Source organism: Urocampus carinirostris, chromosome 13 (genome assembly GCF_059441175.1).
Source record: "Urocampus carinirostris isolate Australia breed hairy pipefish chromosome 13, RoL_Ucar_1.0, whole genome shotgun sequence".
NCBI classification, from domain to species: Eukaryota; Metazoa; Chordata; class Actinopteri; order Syngnathiformes; family Syngnathidae; genus Urocampus; species Urocampus carinirostris.
Window position 1 is genome coordinate 27,629,101 of NC_142361.1, and position 15,953 is coordinate 27,645,053.

The 15,953-nt window shown below is 38.9% G+C and overlaps 2 protein-coding genes across 3 annotated transcripts in view; one reads left to right on the plus strand and one right to left on the minus strand.

The window, feature by feature from the left end:
• Positions 1-119: 119 nt before the first annotated feature.
• Positions 120-10,400, plus strand: arhgap22a (Rho GTPase activating protein 22a). Its single transcript, XM_088351161.1, has 10 exons — positions 120-413; positions 2,630-2,826; positions 3,001-3,088; positions 4,742-4,861; positions 5,129-5,339; positions 5,412-5,544; positions 6,269-6,342; positions 6,524-6,645; positions 7,483-8,293; positions 9,292-10,400. Exons 1-10 carry the CDS (start codon positions 365-367, stop codon positions 9,500-9,502), a joined length of 2,016 nt encoding a protein of 671 aa, XP_088207287.1. The 5' UTR covers positions 120-364; the 3' UTR covers positions 9,503-10,400.
• A 698-nt stretch (positions 10,401-11,098) lies between these two features.
• mapk8a (mitogen-activated protein kinase 8a) overlaps positions 11,099-15,953 on the minus strand; it is a 33,093-nt gene continuing 28,238 nt past the window's right edge. For both annotated transcript variants that reach the window (XM_088351163.1, XM_088351162.1), the window contains exon 12: positions 11,099-14,414. In XM_088351163.1, the coding sequence (XP_088207289.1) occupies positions 14,239-14,414 (176 nt within the window). In that variant the 3' untranslated portion in view covers positions 11,099-14,238. The remainder of the gene's footprint in view (positions 14,415-15,953) is intronic.

A 15,953-nucleotide genomic window follows, 5' to 3' on the forward strand; every position in this document is an offset into this window, starting at 1 on the left:
CTTCCTAAGGAAGATACTGTCAAATGGTTGTTGCACTTTGACGTCACATTTTTCCTAAAGCTGCTGAGAGTCATCAAGAAGACTTGAGTAATTGGTTGAGAATTTATTACCGCTCAGAATGAATGATGGATGAGTAAGGGGGGAATGATGTGTGGTGTATCAGCCATCCAAAATCAGCTTCCTGTGCAATAGTGGGGGGATATAGATTGAGGGAAGAGGAGAGCGAAGGGTTAAGTGCTTTTAAGTGCACTTGGCAGCAAACGGAAATCATCCGAGTGTTGGAGAGAACGCAGGGGTAGGAGATGCTGGAGCAGGGATGAAAAAAGGGCGAGGCATCCGCATGATTGTGTAGGAATAGAGAGGTATGCCACCCACAAACATGCTGAGCCCCAAGTTGAAACAGAATCGCCGAGGTAAGATATTTTTTTTTCACATTTTTATAAAAGATTCAGGTAATATTGTTTTGATCGATCAGGTAATATGTATGGAATAAATGTGAAAATGGGGTTAATATGTATATCCATATTGAAGTCGGTAGATTTTCTGCAAGTCAAGTCTGAAATTAAACTCCTTACAAGGTTAGGTTTTTACTCCTCAGGTACGATAGAATAATGAAATACTACAAAATTGTTGACACATTTGTGGGGGCAAAAATGTATTCAAAATTAGTAATCAGTATCTTCTTGATCATAGCAGTGACTGTTTTTTAGCCAATATCCACAATATGTGCAAAAATATAGAAATACAAATACTTCAACACAATTATCACTGATAAATACCAAATGATTAGGTATACTTTAATATTCCCCTAAATAAATACAATCTGAATGCATAATACTGTAATAGTATTATTTTTTTGGAGTGGAATATTCCAACCCAAATGTAAATACAACTATTACAACATAATTACCTCTCAAAAATACCAGATGATTAGGATTACTTGTAGCAATAAGCCTTAAGTAATGCATAAAATCTTTGCTAAATGCAGAATATTGCATTTATTTTTCTTTTCGATGGCTGAAAAAGTCTAACTTATATGTCCATACAGATATTCCAACATATCCATCCATCCATTATCTACACTGCTTTATCCTCAGTAGGGTCGTGGGAGTGCTGGAGCCCATCCCAGCTATCTTTGGGCAATGGGCAGGGAACACACTGAACTGGTTGCCAGCCAATCACAGGGCACACAGGGACCGACAACTCACTAATTTATACCTAGGGACAATTAGGACCACCCAAGTCACCTGACATGCATGTTTTTCGAATATGGTTGGAAACCGGAGTGCCCGGAAGAAACCCATGCAAGCACGGGGAGAACATGCAAACTCCACACAGGAAGGTTCTATCTCATGACCTCAAAATTGTGCCGCACACGCGCTAACCACTGCGCCGCCCTGCTGCCCTATTCCAACATATATACCCTGAAAAATACCACATAATTTGCTAGACTTTTCGAGATACAGCTTTAAATAATAGATCAAATCTGCTGAATGCAGAATTCTGTTTTTTATCATAGTGCGGAAAATTCAAACCCAAAAATACCAGATAATTTGGTATATTTGTACCAATGAATCCTTTAATGACAAATAATACAAAATTCTGTATTAATTTTTGATTTAGCTTCAAATATAAATCGAATCTTTAATCTGTTGATCTCTAACATATTGAGCCATAAACGTTTTTTCTTCTATATATGGTTAGTTGGTTGGTTGATCCCTTAACCACATGGGTTGTAGGGGCACAATGTCCTGTGGTGTGTCTTGGGCACGTACAGCAGGGCTGTACCCATCCCTACCCAGGCCAACATACCAGCTTCAATCTAGCAAGTGAACACGAAAAAATAGATTCCGAAGCAGTCATAACAAAAATGTAATTCAAAACGAACAAGGTACCGTATTAACTTATCTCTTGATGCTCATACAATTAATTCTTACCTGAATAAGGTAGATAACCGCTCACTTGTTTTTCCCCCCATAATCAGACATCACTAGTTGATCAAAACTCACATGTTTCAAAGAGGCGAATCTAGAAGATGGCATATGACATCTACACTCAAAATGTCCTCTTTTAAATAATGATAATCATGACAAATTAACTTATCACTCCATACCAATACAATCAAATTAGGTCCTAAATAAGGTAGATATCCACTTACTTGTTTGTCCGCCCTTAATCAGACATCACTAGTTGATCAAAACTCACACGTTTCAAAGAGGCGAATCTAGAAGATGGCAGATGATGACAAAACTCAAAATGTCCTCATTTTAGATAATGATAATTATGATAAATTAACTTATCGCTCAATACAAATACAATTAGTAGATAACCACTCACATTTCTTTCCAACCAAAGATCAGACATCACTAGTCAATGCACATCTTTTGAGGAGGCTAAGCTAGCAGCTGAAAAACTCAAATTGATCACATTTCAAATAATGCCATCACGTGAAAACGTTTTTGAAGAGTTTTCAAATTAATTTCAAGTGTTTTGTTAAAAAATAATAGTTTGAATTACCGCACAATATCACCTGATACTAACCCCACAACAGAGTAATGAAAAACATGGAAAAATAATGTAAAAGTAAATGCACAATTTTCACATGTTTTTGATTTGTTTTTTAAATCAGGACGTTCTAAGAGCATGGTTTTTGGAGACATGTCCCGGGGCTTAAGGCCTTGCTCCCCTTTAGAGCAGGAAAAAGTGTTAAAGACAGGCTGGCTGAAAAGACGACGTATCTTCATGAAAAACTGGCAACTGCGCTGGTTTGTCCTCAAAGCTGAGGCTTTATATTTCTACAAAGACCAGAACGAGGCCAAGGAACAGGTAACATGTTGATTTCATCACAGATCCACTTACCAGTCTTTCTTTTTGAGTTAGTACACAATCTAGATTTGTACATTTTTTTCTTAGGGAAATTAAATTTTTTGTGGAGCAAAACCACATCTGTCATAGCAGTTTATTGACTGATTTTCTTTTCTTTCTGTTGTTTTGAAACAGGGTCGCATTTATCTTAAAGGAACCCACGTTATTGAGGTGCCTACTAATTTGGATGAGCCGGGCCGTCATTTATTTGAAATAGTTTCAGGTGAGTTTAGCGTAGGATTAAATGATCTTTAATGAGCAAAAGTTAGGTAGGAATATCCACCTGTTTTATCGATTGGCCATGGGCAGTCATTTTGAGAATAATGTTCTGTAAAGGTGACTCAGGATTCAGATAACGACCAATCAGAGCCTTGATTGGTCATTCACTAAACCAGGGGTGTCAAACTCATTTTAACTCGGGGGCCACACGATAGAACAAACATTCTGTCGGGGGCCGGACTAGTAGATTAAAGAGAAAGAAAAACAGATAAAGAAATAAGAGAAAGAGAGAGGGAAAAGGAGAGAGGGCGGGACAAAGAAAGGAAAAGAGAGAGAGAGGGAGAGAGCGTGAGAAACAAAAGAGATAAAAAGAGAAGTCGTGAGAGAGGGGGGAAAAAAGGGAGCGGAAGAAAGAAATCCAAAGACAGAAAAAGAGAAAAGAAAGCGCAAAGGGTGGGAAGAGAGAAAAAAAAAGAGAGAAAAGGAAAAAAGGAAGTTAGAGCGAAAGAGGTTAAAAGACACAGAGAGAGAAAGAGACAAAGAGCAACAAAGGAAGAGAAAAAGAGAGACACAGAGAGTGAAAGAGACAAAAACAGTGGGAGAAAAGGGGAGAGAGAGAGAGAGAGAGAGAGAGAGAGAGAGAGAGAGAGAGAGAGAGAGAGAGAGAGAGAGAGAGAGAGAGAGAGAGAGAGAGAGAGAGAGAGAGAGAAATAAATACAAGTAGAGTGTCTTTGTGAGAGGCAGCTGGCTTTGGCAACATCAAGTTGACATATTTCAACCTGCAGCTTGTTTTTCTCTTGTGCTTCTCTGAGTGTTGTCTCGCCGGATTCAATCCCTTAGCGGGCCTGATATGGCCCGCGGGCCGCCTGTTTGAAACGTGTGCACTGAACCATGAGTGTTTGTGAGGTCATCTTCCCTCTACAGCATTGTAAAAATGGCTGCTCCTAGAGATAGATAAAACTTAAGGTTATGGATTCTTAATTTTATTCTACAAACACACTTACATTTCATTATGAAATCTAGAAGCATACCTGAAGAAATAGATAGACATGGGTAGGTAGATGTTCAGGTAGATGGGTAGGTTGGTAGGTAGGCAAGTAGGACGGACGATAAGTAGATAGGTAGGATAGACAATAGGGAGTTAGGTATGATGGACGGTGGGCAGGTAGGTAGGTAGGTGGGTAGTTAGGGAGGTAGGTAGAAGACGAACAATGGGTAGGTGGGAAGGAATGAGGATATTGTATAATCATAAGTTGGTAGGAAGGAGGTTAGTAAGTTAGATAGGTAGCTAAACAGTCATTAATGACGGCTACCTATGTAAACAATTACAATTACAATTTCAAAAAGCCCTTTGATGCTAACTACCTAGCAAGCTACACAAAAAGCCATTAGGTAGCAAATTTCACATAAAACAATGGATCATCAGTACAGAACGATGGATAGACAGACAGAGACATATATATATATATATATATATATATATATATATATATATATATATATGTACCCCCAAATGTCATCAAAGGTTATTCTATCGTGAAAATGTCAAACTAAAATGTCAGACTGGAGGTTGTCCAGCTGTGACTATGATGGTGTTCTGCACTGATTCAATTGTGTTTTTGCTTTGCATTTCGTCCCTGACAGTCTTTTTTTTCAGGGGTTGGAGTGGAACGAGACCGCAACCACGAATCTTTCCTGCTGATGGCCCACTCTCAAAGTGACGTAGAAGAATGGGTGCGTGCAATAAGCAGAGCAATATGGGCCCCGCTTGGAGGAGGTGAGCTTTATAAGAATGTGTGTTGTATCAACTAAGTTATAGGATACCATCATAGGTAGAACTCTGTATGTTTAAATGCAGGCAATTATCCAATTGGGAAAGAAAAATTGTTAAAATTCTGATTATATAAGGCCATGTAAACATGCAAATAAATCAGATGAAAGTCTTAGTCCAACATTTCCAATCATATAATCACCTGCAAGTAAACACAGTCACTGATTTCTGGTATTGGTATTCACTCTCGTTTACTGTGGTATGTCACCGTAGGCATTTTTGGGCAGCATTTAGAAGAAACAATGCTAAATGAGGACCAATGTGGTGCCGAATGGAGGGTGCCTACCCTGGTCGAGTGTTGTGTATGCTTCCTACGTGAGCATGGGCTCCAAGAGGAAGGTCTCTTTAAGGCCCCTGGGCAGACCAATCGTGTTCGGGAACTGCAGGATGCATTTGACCGTGGTGAGACACCCTTGTTTGACAGGTGAGTAAAATGGATTGAACATTGCGCTGTAATAGTAATAAAACCTCTATCACTTTTCACTGTGAATTGCAGTACCACTGATGTCCATACTGTAGCGTCACTCCTGAAGCTGTATTTACGGAAGCTACCTGAGCCTGTGATCCCTTTTACCAAGTATGCGCAATTTCTCTCTTGTGCAGTGCACCTCAACAAGGACAGAGAAACGGTATTTTTAAAATAAAGTCAATAAGAATTGCAGTAAATATAGGACCCTAGCTGCTTCATACCAAAATTAAGTTATCAATGGTTGAATTTTCTGTAGTAAAAAGGTCTCTAGGTCTAAGTTTGCAATAAAATGACCGTGAATTGAAGATGATGCAAATTGCCCCTGCTACTATTTAAGTCAGGGGTCACCAACAGGCCTAACTACCTCTAATAACTACAACCTAGTAATGACTTAATTACTGTATCTAACATATTAATAACATGATGTTATTTTAGAAAAGCATTTCAAACTTCTAGCCCTTCGCACTAATCAAAAACAAAAGAGTAGCACTCAGATGTGAAAATGTTATTACTAGAAGCAGGGTTAAAATGGGCCCAGTTAAAATGGGCCCAGTTTAAATGGGCCCAACATCCGTCTGCATACATACACTTTGAGAAAATTCTAAAAGGAATTTCTGAAGAATTTATTTATATTATTATTATTTATTTATAGAACGTTTATTTAAAGACACTGATTTTGTCAATCTTAGAAAATCTCAAGGACCCATCTCTGATGATTTTCAGAACTGCTCCCTGGGCAAATTAGGTGTTTCAAAGGGGCTACCTGGTGCTCTTTGGTGACCCAAGAAGTTTTTTATTTTTTAATATTTTTTTTACCACACAAAGTCAAATAAACATATGTCAAAAATGGATTTTAATTTTATTGATACGGTTTCTTTTTCAAGGGTATCCTAGATCTTGGCAAGCAGGTGAAATCACTTCCCAAGGTCAACTACATCCTCCTTGAATACATCTGTAGGTATGTCATACTCAAACTTTGCTGCCGTCAATCTGAACATAATCTTTGATGTGAGAAATTGCTCAATTGTCCTACTAATGGACGACTACTGCCTAATGACTGAACTCTTCGCCATGTATCACAATTTCTGCCACAAGTTCGAAGGTCAAACTTCAAAAGGCTCTGGTTCTTACACCCTCAGGTTCCTCGATGAAATCCAATCTTGTTCTGACGCAAATAAAATGAGTGTCCAGAACCTGGCCACTGTCTTCGGACCGAACGTACTTCGGCCTCGCATGGAGGATAAGGAGACTATGATGGAAGGTTGGTGACGGGGCTGTGATTGTAAAATCCAAGCATCGATGAGGACGTCTCTATGCATGCAATAATCTGATTGAAAACTCAATACTGCTAGTTTTACGATTATGTAAATATGCAAAAAAATCTGATTAAGCTCTTAGTCTGACTGATTGCATTGGAATAGTCCTTTCATATTAGAAATGCTCATGCATGTATACGCAATAAAGTAATTCGATAGCTTGTGCGGATGCACATTTTCTTTTCTACCTGGGATATTTTTATGCCCCAAAGCACTGTGGGACTTGCAGTTCAGCGACAAATATTACAAGCAAACTACCGCTTGCACGCTAAGAACGCTTCATGTGTTCTGGTTTCTTTCTGCAGACTATCCCATTTTATTTTCTGCACCACAACACAAATGCCACAGGTTGCACCCATTTATAGATAGTGTATTCATCTATATATAGTGGACGTCACCATCGTATCCATCAATGTATAGTGTCAATGCTTTTGGCAAGCCACGTTACAAGCATATCTTTTGAACACACAAGACACAGCAATGAAACTCTCTTTTGGAGCGTAGAGGAAACAAGTACAGTACTTTGTTGACTCAAATTAAATCATCCTTTATTTGATGCCGAACATTAAATGCACAAAGCCGACGTCTATTTTCGTAATGACCTCCTTGCTATCAGAATACTAGCCAAAGCCATGTATACGGGGGTAATTATTTGTCCCTCGGCATGTACAATTTACTCAAATTACTTCGAATATCCGTTATCCTGTCTCAGATCAGACTATAGCCTGAATGTAAACGTAGTTTATGTCTTTTAATCTTTGACTTTTCCCCCCTAAAAACAGGTAGTTCTCAGGTGCAACTCCTGATGACTGTTTTGATCAGTGAACATCGAAGACTGTTTATTCTCAAAAACCATGATAGTATGATAGTGAATCCTGAGTGGCGACAGAGTAATTCTCTCCAAAAAGGCAAAGTGGAATGGCTTAAACAAGAGGCTGCCGAACACCTGGTGGGATCTAGCCCTGTAGCTTTAAAACCTCAGAAAACTCCTCAACCTTGTATCTCTTCTAAGGACAATCAGCTGACACCATCCATCAAGCAAGTCCCACTAGTGGAGAGAAAAAAAGACACGGGTCATTTGAGAGTCCTCTCAGCTCGGCAGAGCTCGATTAAGGGAAACATGGGTGGATCGGAGGGCAATGTGTCAGTTGCCGGGGGTGGGAATTGGTTGATGAATGGCCTGTCTTCCCTCCGGGCACACCGGCGCACCACCTCATCTGGTGCAAAACTCAAAGACACGGCTGCGTCCCTGAGGGATTCTAATCTTTCGCTCAGAGAGGCAACAGCGAGAGACACAGAGAAAGACAAGGGAGAGGATAAGTTTTGGTGTTCGTCCTCTGGAGAGGACCAGTTGCATAGACTGTCCGTCTATGATAACGTCACCCCCTCTACACGAAGCTTGCCCAATCAAACTTGTTCCATCCATACTGCTTTTGCTATCTCAGCAGCGGAGCCAGATGACCAAAAACAACCCAAGATTAAAAGTTTGACAACTCTAGATCAGGATCCGTCGGATATTTTGACAGATATAGTCATGGAGTTACAACAAGAAATCAGGACACAAAAGAAGAGCTTCGAATCCAGCATTTACAAGTAAGATAAACTGTTTGATTTTGATCTGTGAATACAGTGAACCCTCGCTGTCACGGTTTCGCTACTTCACTGATTTCTATCGTGCGTTGTGTTCTGCGTTAGTTAAAAATTATGTTCACTACTTTACCTATGTGCCAAAAATGCTTTGATATGTACAGTACAGTAGACCCCTTGGATAGGACATGGATCTCATCTTAGGTGAACATCTCAAAGTGAAATTACCTGATAGCGGGGATAGAAACCTATGGTTAATGCTTTCTGAAACAGTACCCCAGATAAAAAAAATAACAAAATAGCATTTATTGGGTACTACGTATGTGTTATAGATTGATAATCGCATGCTTTGTTTCAATGGTTATCATGTTTTTGCTTCTCCCTTTATCATCACTGCAAACCTTGGGATCCTAAAGAATAAATACAGTACAAAATACACAGTGTTGTTCCACCAACTCGCAAAATCTTATGAAGACCCGAGGTTCTGAACTTAATAAAGAGAAAGAAAGGAATTCAGCCAATTACCTATCAGCATTTTCATGATGCTGTGACACAACCAATAGCAGACTAGAATTTCATATTATGTTGACCAACAGCAGACAGGTATTATAGATATAACGCCAGAAACGCACACACACCACAAAGTTCGAACTTTCCCTGTTAATGGGCACACGAGCTCAGCTGATGTTGAATAGCGGGAAAATGCCATAAAATGCTAAAAAGGGAGGGTTGCCGTATCGTGGGAGTCTACGGTTCACAGATCCCTTACCGTCAGGTTCTTTGGGGCACCACTAAAAAGTCCAGTGAGCCTGGTGTACGTAAACCAGTTTGCCAAATGTATATTACACATGTGCAAATTCTCTCAAAATTTAAAGAACCCATAGTGTAAAAATTCTGAAAAAAAATACATATACTACGTCATAGATTTCGCCTTTCATGTTTTGTTTTGGGAAAGTAACCTCTGTGATAAACTACCTGAAATCATTTTAATTTTCCATTTTAAGACTACAGGAAAACTGCCATAAACACCAGTCACAAGTGACCTACGTCGAAGAGGCGTTGGACCAGGAGAGAAAGCGGTACCACATGCTGGAGATCCGATTCAGGAACTCGGAGCGTGCACGGCAAGATGCAGAGAACCGAAACGTTCTTCTCCAAAGAGAGATGGAAGACTTCTTTAAGACATTAAAAGACATGACAACAAAGGCTATTTAGACCTGTTTGTCATCAATCTAGGGAGGTAGGAAGTCGGACTTAGCTCCCTTTTGTTGTCCTATTTCAGAAAACTCTGAACTACTGAAACTCGGTGCTATTATAATTACTGGAGATTTACAGTCAATCGGTGCCAAAATGTCAGATTTGCACTAGTCCATATTCTCACCAAATTTTTAAGGGTTATTTCTTGACCCCTTTTGCTACTTATTTCAGTTAAACAATGATTTATCTTGTAATTGAACCTCTCTTTTACACTGTGAAAACAAACCTATGGCAAACTATTATAGGGTTCTCAAAATGAATCATACGTGGGTTCTTTATGTTTGGTGTGAAATAATGGATATAAAACACTTTAACTGGAATAGTGAAACCTTCTAATGGCAGAATCCTGACAATTTATTTTCCATACGACCCTGGCCAAGCCACAGATACGCAATTGGGTTGTGGTCTATATTGGAAATGGATTCAAAAGGTGCTACCACAAAATTAAAGGTTGGTCTCTTGGGGAAAATGGAGTGACAATCCAATCCAATCAATCCATTAAGCAGTATCAGACCCACGTATGCGTGTAGCCTGGCAAAACCCGATTGATTACTAAACTAAATTGTTATGACCAGTGTAGTGAAATTTAGGTGGTCAATAAATTATTGAACAAAAAAAAAATCGATTGACCTATTAAATTGAAGAAACTCTCACCACTGTGGCCAGCCTTCTAGGGACAGATTGTCAAGGCAACCCGGAATGAGGCCTCTGTTCTCAAATACGACATAACTAACAAACCTCCATGCCAGTTGCTACTAGATAATTCTATAACTGTACATAATTGAATTAAAACATAGTATTCAATTCATATGTTTGGCCTGTTTCATCATTTTCTTACATAGCAAAAACATTTGCATGAAAAGTTCTGCTTTAGCGTGAAATTGGATGACGTTTCACCATTGTGGAGTCCAGTTGGGAGTGGGGAAGAAAGTTGGAGGGGGGGAGGGGTCAGTTGGGGTTGTCAAAGTCAACTGACATCTGCCAGAATGAACAATCCTGTTCGAAAGGTAAGTGGCATGCCAGGCTACAACATTTTCTGTCGAAAAAAATGCCAAAGATTCGTTTCTGGCTTTAAATAAGTACATGTTACTCTCCACCTAGGTCCGAACGTAGGGGTTACCGATATTTGAAGCTGAGAGCTACTTTTTTGTTTAGCAAATAATGGAAAGGCCTGCCAGTTTGATGTGCATTTCTGAAACAACTTATCATTTTATTACTATGTTCTTACTATTTGATACATTTATTATTACTAGGAGAAAGGTTAAAATAGGCTCGATTGACCACTAAAACATTTGCCATGTATAAATAAAGGCACTGGGTGATTTACCGGTAGAGACTGTACATAATTAAAAAATGGATCATGTATGTGAAAACACTGATCAATTGGTGATCAAATTTCCTAGAAAGATAAAATGAAACAGTTTGCATGCTACTCAGGTGTTCCTAGGAGAATACCTGGTACCCTAAAGACATCAGCCAAATAGGAATTTGCCTTCGATACCAGATGACAAGTCTGGCCCGACAGTCTATACAAATAAAGAAGAACAACGACGATTTGACCTCAACTCTTTTATTGGAGTTGGAGGGGGACAGGATTTTCTCATTATGTATGGCAACAGCTCCATACAATTGTCCGTTAAAAAAAACAAACTCAGATTAAAATGTATCTCCGATGCCTTGCAGCCCGACTTACGATCCCGGTAATACCGAATGACTTTCCCGTTCGTAAACTTAGTCGAATGTGATAAGAGTACATCAAAGTTTATCTAAAGGGAAAACTTGTGAGGACCTGAAAAGGACTTCTTTGCAAACTTCCACACATATCTTACATCTACAGTATCATGTACATCCCGTTGACTAAATCTACCAATCGTACTGTACGGGAAACAATGCGATGAAACATCAGAAACAAAATGCGTTCGAGACTGTTCTTTCGAGCTACATTTATATTACATACAACAAATGCGTTTGCACTTGGAATAAATAAATAAATAATATATACACAGAGGGAAAACGTCAGTTTTTGTTTGTGTGATATGCATTATGTAGCATGAAAAATGTGTGTGTGTGTGTGTATGTCTGAGAGGTAGAACTCAACTCTGCCACAAGGACAAAAAAAATCAAATCAAATCAGTGAAATTCATAAGGGCACTTAAACAATATTGATTAAAAAAACAGACATTGTCCCAACAACTGTAATTCATTTCTACACGCTAGGTTTGGAGCCAGTGAGTTAGCCAGTAGCGTATTTACATTCACCCTGTTCTTTAACTGAGGAAGAAAAAGTTGATTAAAGGGATAGTGTGTATTATTTGACCACTGGATGTCGCCGTGTCGCATCGCGCAAAGGATAACGAGTGCTTAAAAACACAAGGAAGAATAAAAACTACTCAGAGTGACCAAACAATAATTTTCTTCTCTTTTTGCCAGGGTTTTAACCAGGTTTTGCCTGAAAGCTTACACAAAGTTACGTGCAAGGTGCATTCACTGTCCTTCAGTTCAACAGCGGTGCCGATCTCCTCCGACACTCTGGAAGCCCCTCGTTCCTCGTTTCGATTTAAGTAAAATATTTTGCTATTGAATTCCAAGAAATGATTCGAAGAATCAGCTAATTTGTTGAAAATTCTACAATGCCATGGGTCAAACCAGGAAGTAGCTAGCCAATCATATTCCGGTGAAGCCGATCTCAAACATTAGTGTGTAAATTTCGACACCCACTTAGATAATTTGCAAGGAGATTGCATCAATATCAAACTTGCACTCACCTCACTAACACTATTTTTGTATTTTGATACGTTTATTCTGTTTTTAATATTGAACAAGTGCAAAGGAAATTTCATAAAATGCCAGTTCCTTATTTTGACCATTGATCACCAATCAGGTTGCCATTCTTTGATTCCCACACCCCTTCGAGCTGGTCTGCTTTTTGCGAACGTTTTGCGAAGATTTTTTGAAAAGGTCTCGGCGGAGGGCCTGAGAACGCATTGAAATTCCTTATCTGAAGTTCAGCTTCTCTCCCTGACCTTTCCACAGTCCAAAATCCATTGTTGTCTTCTCCCAACATTTTTTGTGTCGACTAGTTTAAACTTAAGACTTGATTTAAATGAATATTGTATTTTTTTAAAGAATACACTTTTTTAACACTAGGAGGCCCTAAATATTACACACTATCCCTTTTAAACGAGAACAAAAGAAATGCGAGTATTACAGTATGCTGCAGTAAAAAAAATATTATAAAAAACGAGTTTCATCATGTGCCTTTACTTAGGAAGATGACAAAAATGTATGATGTAATGTAATTCCACATTAAATTTAAGTCCTTTACTCAAATGTGGATTCATTCAGATGTCTCCCTCGCCCCCCATCAGCATTTAAAGATTATATTAAAAAATAACAGTGCAGTGCTCGCGGTTTCTCCGGAGCTCCAAAAAACAATGCGGCAATTTCTCCCTTTGATTAAAAACGATGTTCACATCAAAACATACTCTTGATTCTTTGCAGCAAAAATACAATAATAGTGATACAGTTTAAAACCACAATCATTTACAGTAGTATCGGGTAATAACAACAAACTGTACATCCAAATTGCGGTTTTACATACCAGAGGTAAGATCGTAAGCCCAAGCTTGAGTCCAGCCCGACCCGAATTTCGGCCACGATCGTGCCTAAAATGTCAATTATTACGTTCCGGTTGGGCTTCTCAATCGCTGACTTTTTAAAAAATAAATATATGTTTGTAAAAATGTATACAAACACGATGTGTGGATGCTAAACTAACAAAAGTAGGTAGTTTTGGCCGTGGGAAATCGTGGTCAAGTCAAGTCATGTTTATTTGTATAGCGCTTAATCACAAGGTGTTTCAAAGGGCTGCAGGATGGAAGGAAGAAACATAGAAAAAGTGCAAGAGAGAACTAAAGAAAGACAGGACTGAATGAAAAGAGAAAAAATAAACGATAAAAGGAAGAGATAATGAAAGAAAGGACAAAAGAAAGAGCAATAAAGAAGGAAGGAAGAGAGAAGTAAGGAAGTGGGAAAGAACAAAGTAGAGAGAAATACAGAAAGAAAGAGAAAAAGAAATAAGGAAGGAATGAAGAGGAAAAAAGTCCGTAAAGAAACAGAAGTCCCCTCATTACAATTCAAATAACTCCTCCCTGTCTCTGTATATTATCCACCCTTCATCGTCTTGTTTGTGTCTCTGCCTCTCTCTCTCTTAAAGTGCCACGCTAAATTCTTAAGGACATACTGCTGCTGTGATTCATGGCCCAATTTTCAACCCGGCCTTAAAATTTTCCCGTCAACTCTTATCTAACTAAATCTGTCAATAATGGAAATGTCGGTTAATGTAACCCCTGCAGACACAGAAATAATACAGATGTAAATGTTTCTACAGTCTTATTCAACTCGGATTTTGTTACAAAAGACAGGCTTTATCCTTATATAATAAATCACCTCTCCTCCTCCGGAGTCAATATAGATATGAAATTTCGGGTTGGCTTTGAGCTCCGTCCCGCAAATCAAGTTAATTGGTCCGGGCTGGGTTGGGTTTCTATACCCTCTGGCCTGGGTCGGGTCGGGCTGGATTTGTTAGGCCCGATCTTACCTCTACTACAAACTAACAGGACTTCTGTCGTCCGATAAACCTTCCGAACACTGTATAAGGTGCGGCGATGTAAGGTTTGGAGTGTGCGTTTGTGTTATCTGCAACATGCCAGAGCACCGAGGGAAGTTTGGCTATCCAGACTGCTGTCTGTTTCCGAAGTGACGGTAGGATCGCTGCTGGGGTCGGTGGGCTCCGTCGACATGGACGAAACGTCATTGGCCGAGGAGGATGAAGAGGAAGGTTGAGGGGGGCTGTCGATCACTGCTGCACCTGTGCTGCGAAAAACACGTCAGCGCATAGGTTTCGTAAAAATGACGATAAATACAGACACTGAGTAGTAATATGAGTCATTTTTTGTTTTAAAAAAAGCATGCGAGCGTGTCTGTCTACATGTGTTGCTTCTCGGTTTGTGTTCAGTTCCAATAACAGTTCAAGAAGGGTAAGAATCAACCTCATGTGTCATATTTGTACTGCTCCTTGTAAGCTTTGCTAAATTGTACAAAAGGGACAGTGTGTCATATTTCACCACTGAATAGAATAAAATAGAATAGAATAAAATATACCATTATTGTCATTGTTACAAAATGGGTTAACATATTGTGACAATGAAATTGGGCATGGCACTCCAGTTTCACACATTCACAGTGAGGTAAAAAGCCCAAGAAGATAAAGGAACAGAGAAGATAAGGTTATGAAACAAGGAGGATAAGGTTATAGTTATAATTTACACAAAATTTACGCAAGAAATGTCGGCATGTAGGATGTTACAAACAGTTTGGTATCGTAAGGGTTTGTGCAATATGCATTTTGTGCAAAAATAGTCATCATAGTGCAAGAAATAGTCAACATATGCATTTGGTGCAAAAATAGTCATCATAGTGCAAGAAATAGTCAACATATGCATTTGGTGCAAAAATAGTCTTCATAGTGCAAAAAAAGATAGTCAACATTGTGCATGCAGTGACATATTGAGTTAAAAAAAATAGACGCTTTCCCTTTAAAACTATATGTATTTCGGTTAGGAGGAGCTTAAGGGCAAATGTTAAGTGGTAGTGGTTCGGTTTTTGTTGTTGGGGACTAGTGGTATTGGTCTGAAAAATGTGACGATGAGTAGGAATGTCCAGATCTGTTCATGTGGTTACTGATCCAATGGGTAATATATGTGGTATACTTTGCATCAGGACAGATCATATTAGTGGTTTATTTCATTCAAATAAAGCATGTAAATATGTCTGTCTATATGTGTTGCTTCAGGATTTGTGTTCAGTTCGGATAACATCAGCTATCAGTATCTGTACTGATACTGGGCACGTTTTACAGCTCCAGTACTAGCAATGGAGGCCTATACCAGTATCGGCTGCCTGGTTTTACGATCAGGAACTAAACTATAATAACAAATTCATACCATTTTTAGAAAATATTTTATGCTGGAGTTCAACATTTTTTTAAAGCAAGGGTGCCAAACTCATTTTCATCAAGGGCCGCGTCACAGTAATGGCTCCTTCTATAGGGCCTGTTGTAACTAAATGTAAATCAATGGTACGCAACATAACTACTCCTTCATGTAAAAAAAACTCAGAATTCAGGACTCATTCATATCGCAAAACCTGAACTTTTTTAAAGAAAAAAACATTTTGTACATACATAAGCCGCACCTGACTATAAGCCACATTTACAAAAAAGACGATACACAAAAAGAGTTTCGACAATAGTGGATATATATTTTTCCCACTCTTACCTATGGAAATATACACTTTTTTCCTTGGATTACTTTTAACGGGCACCCGGACTTTGGAGGTCTGCATTGAA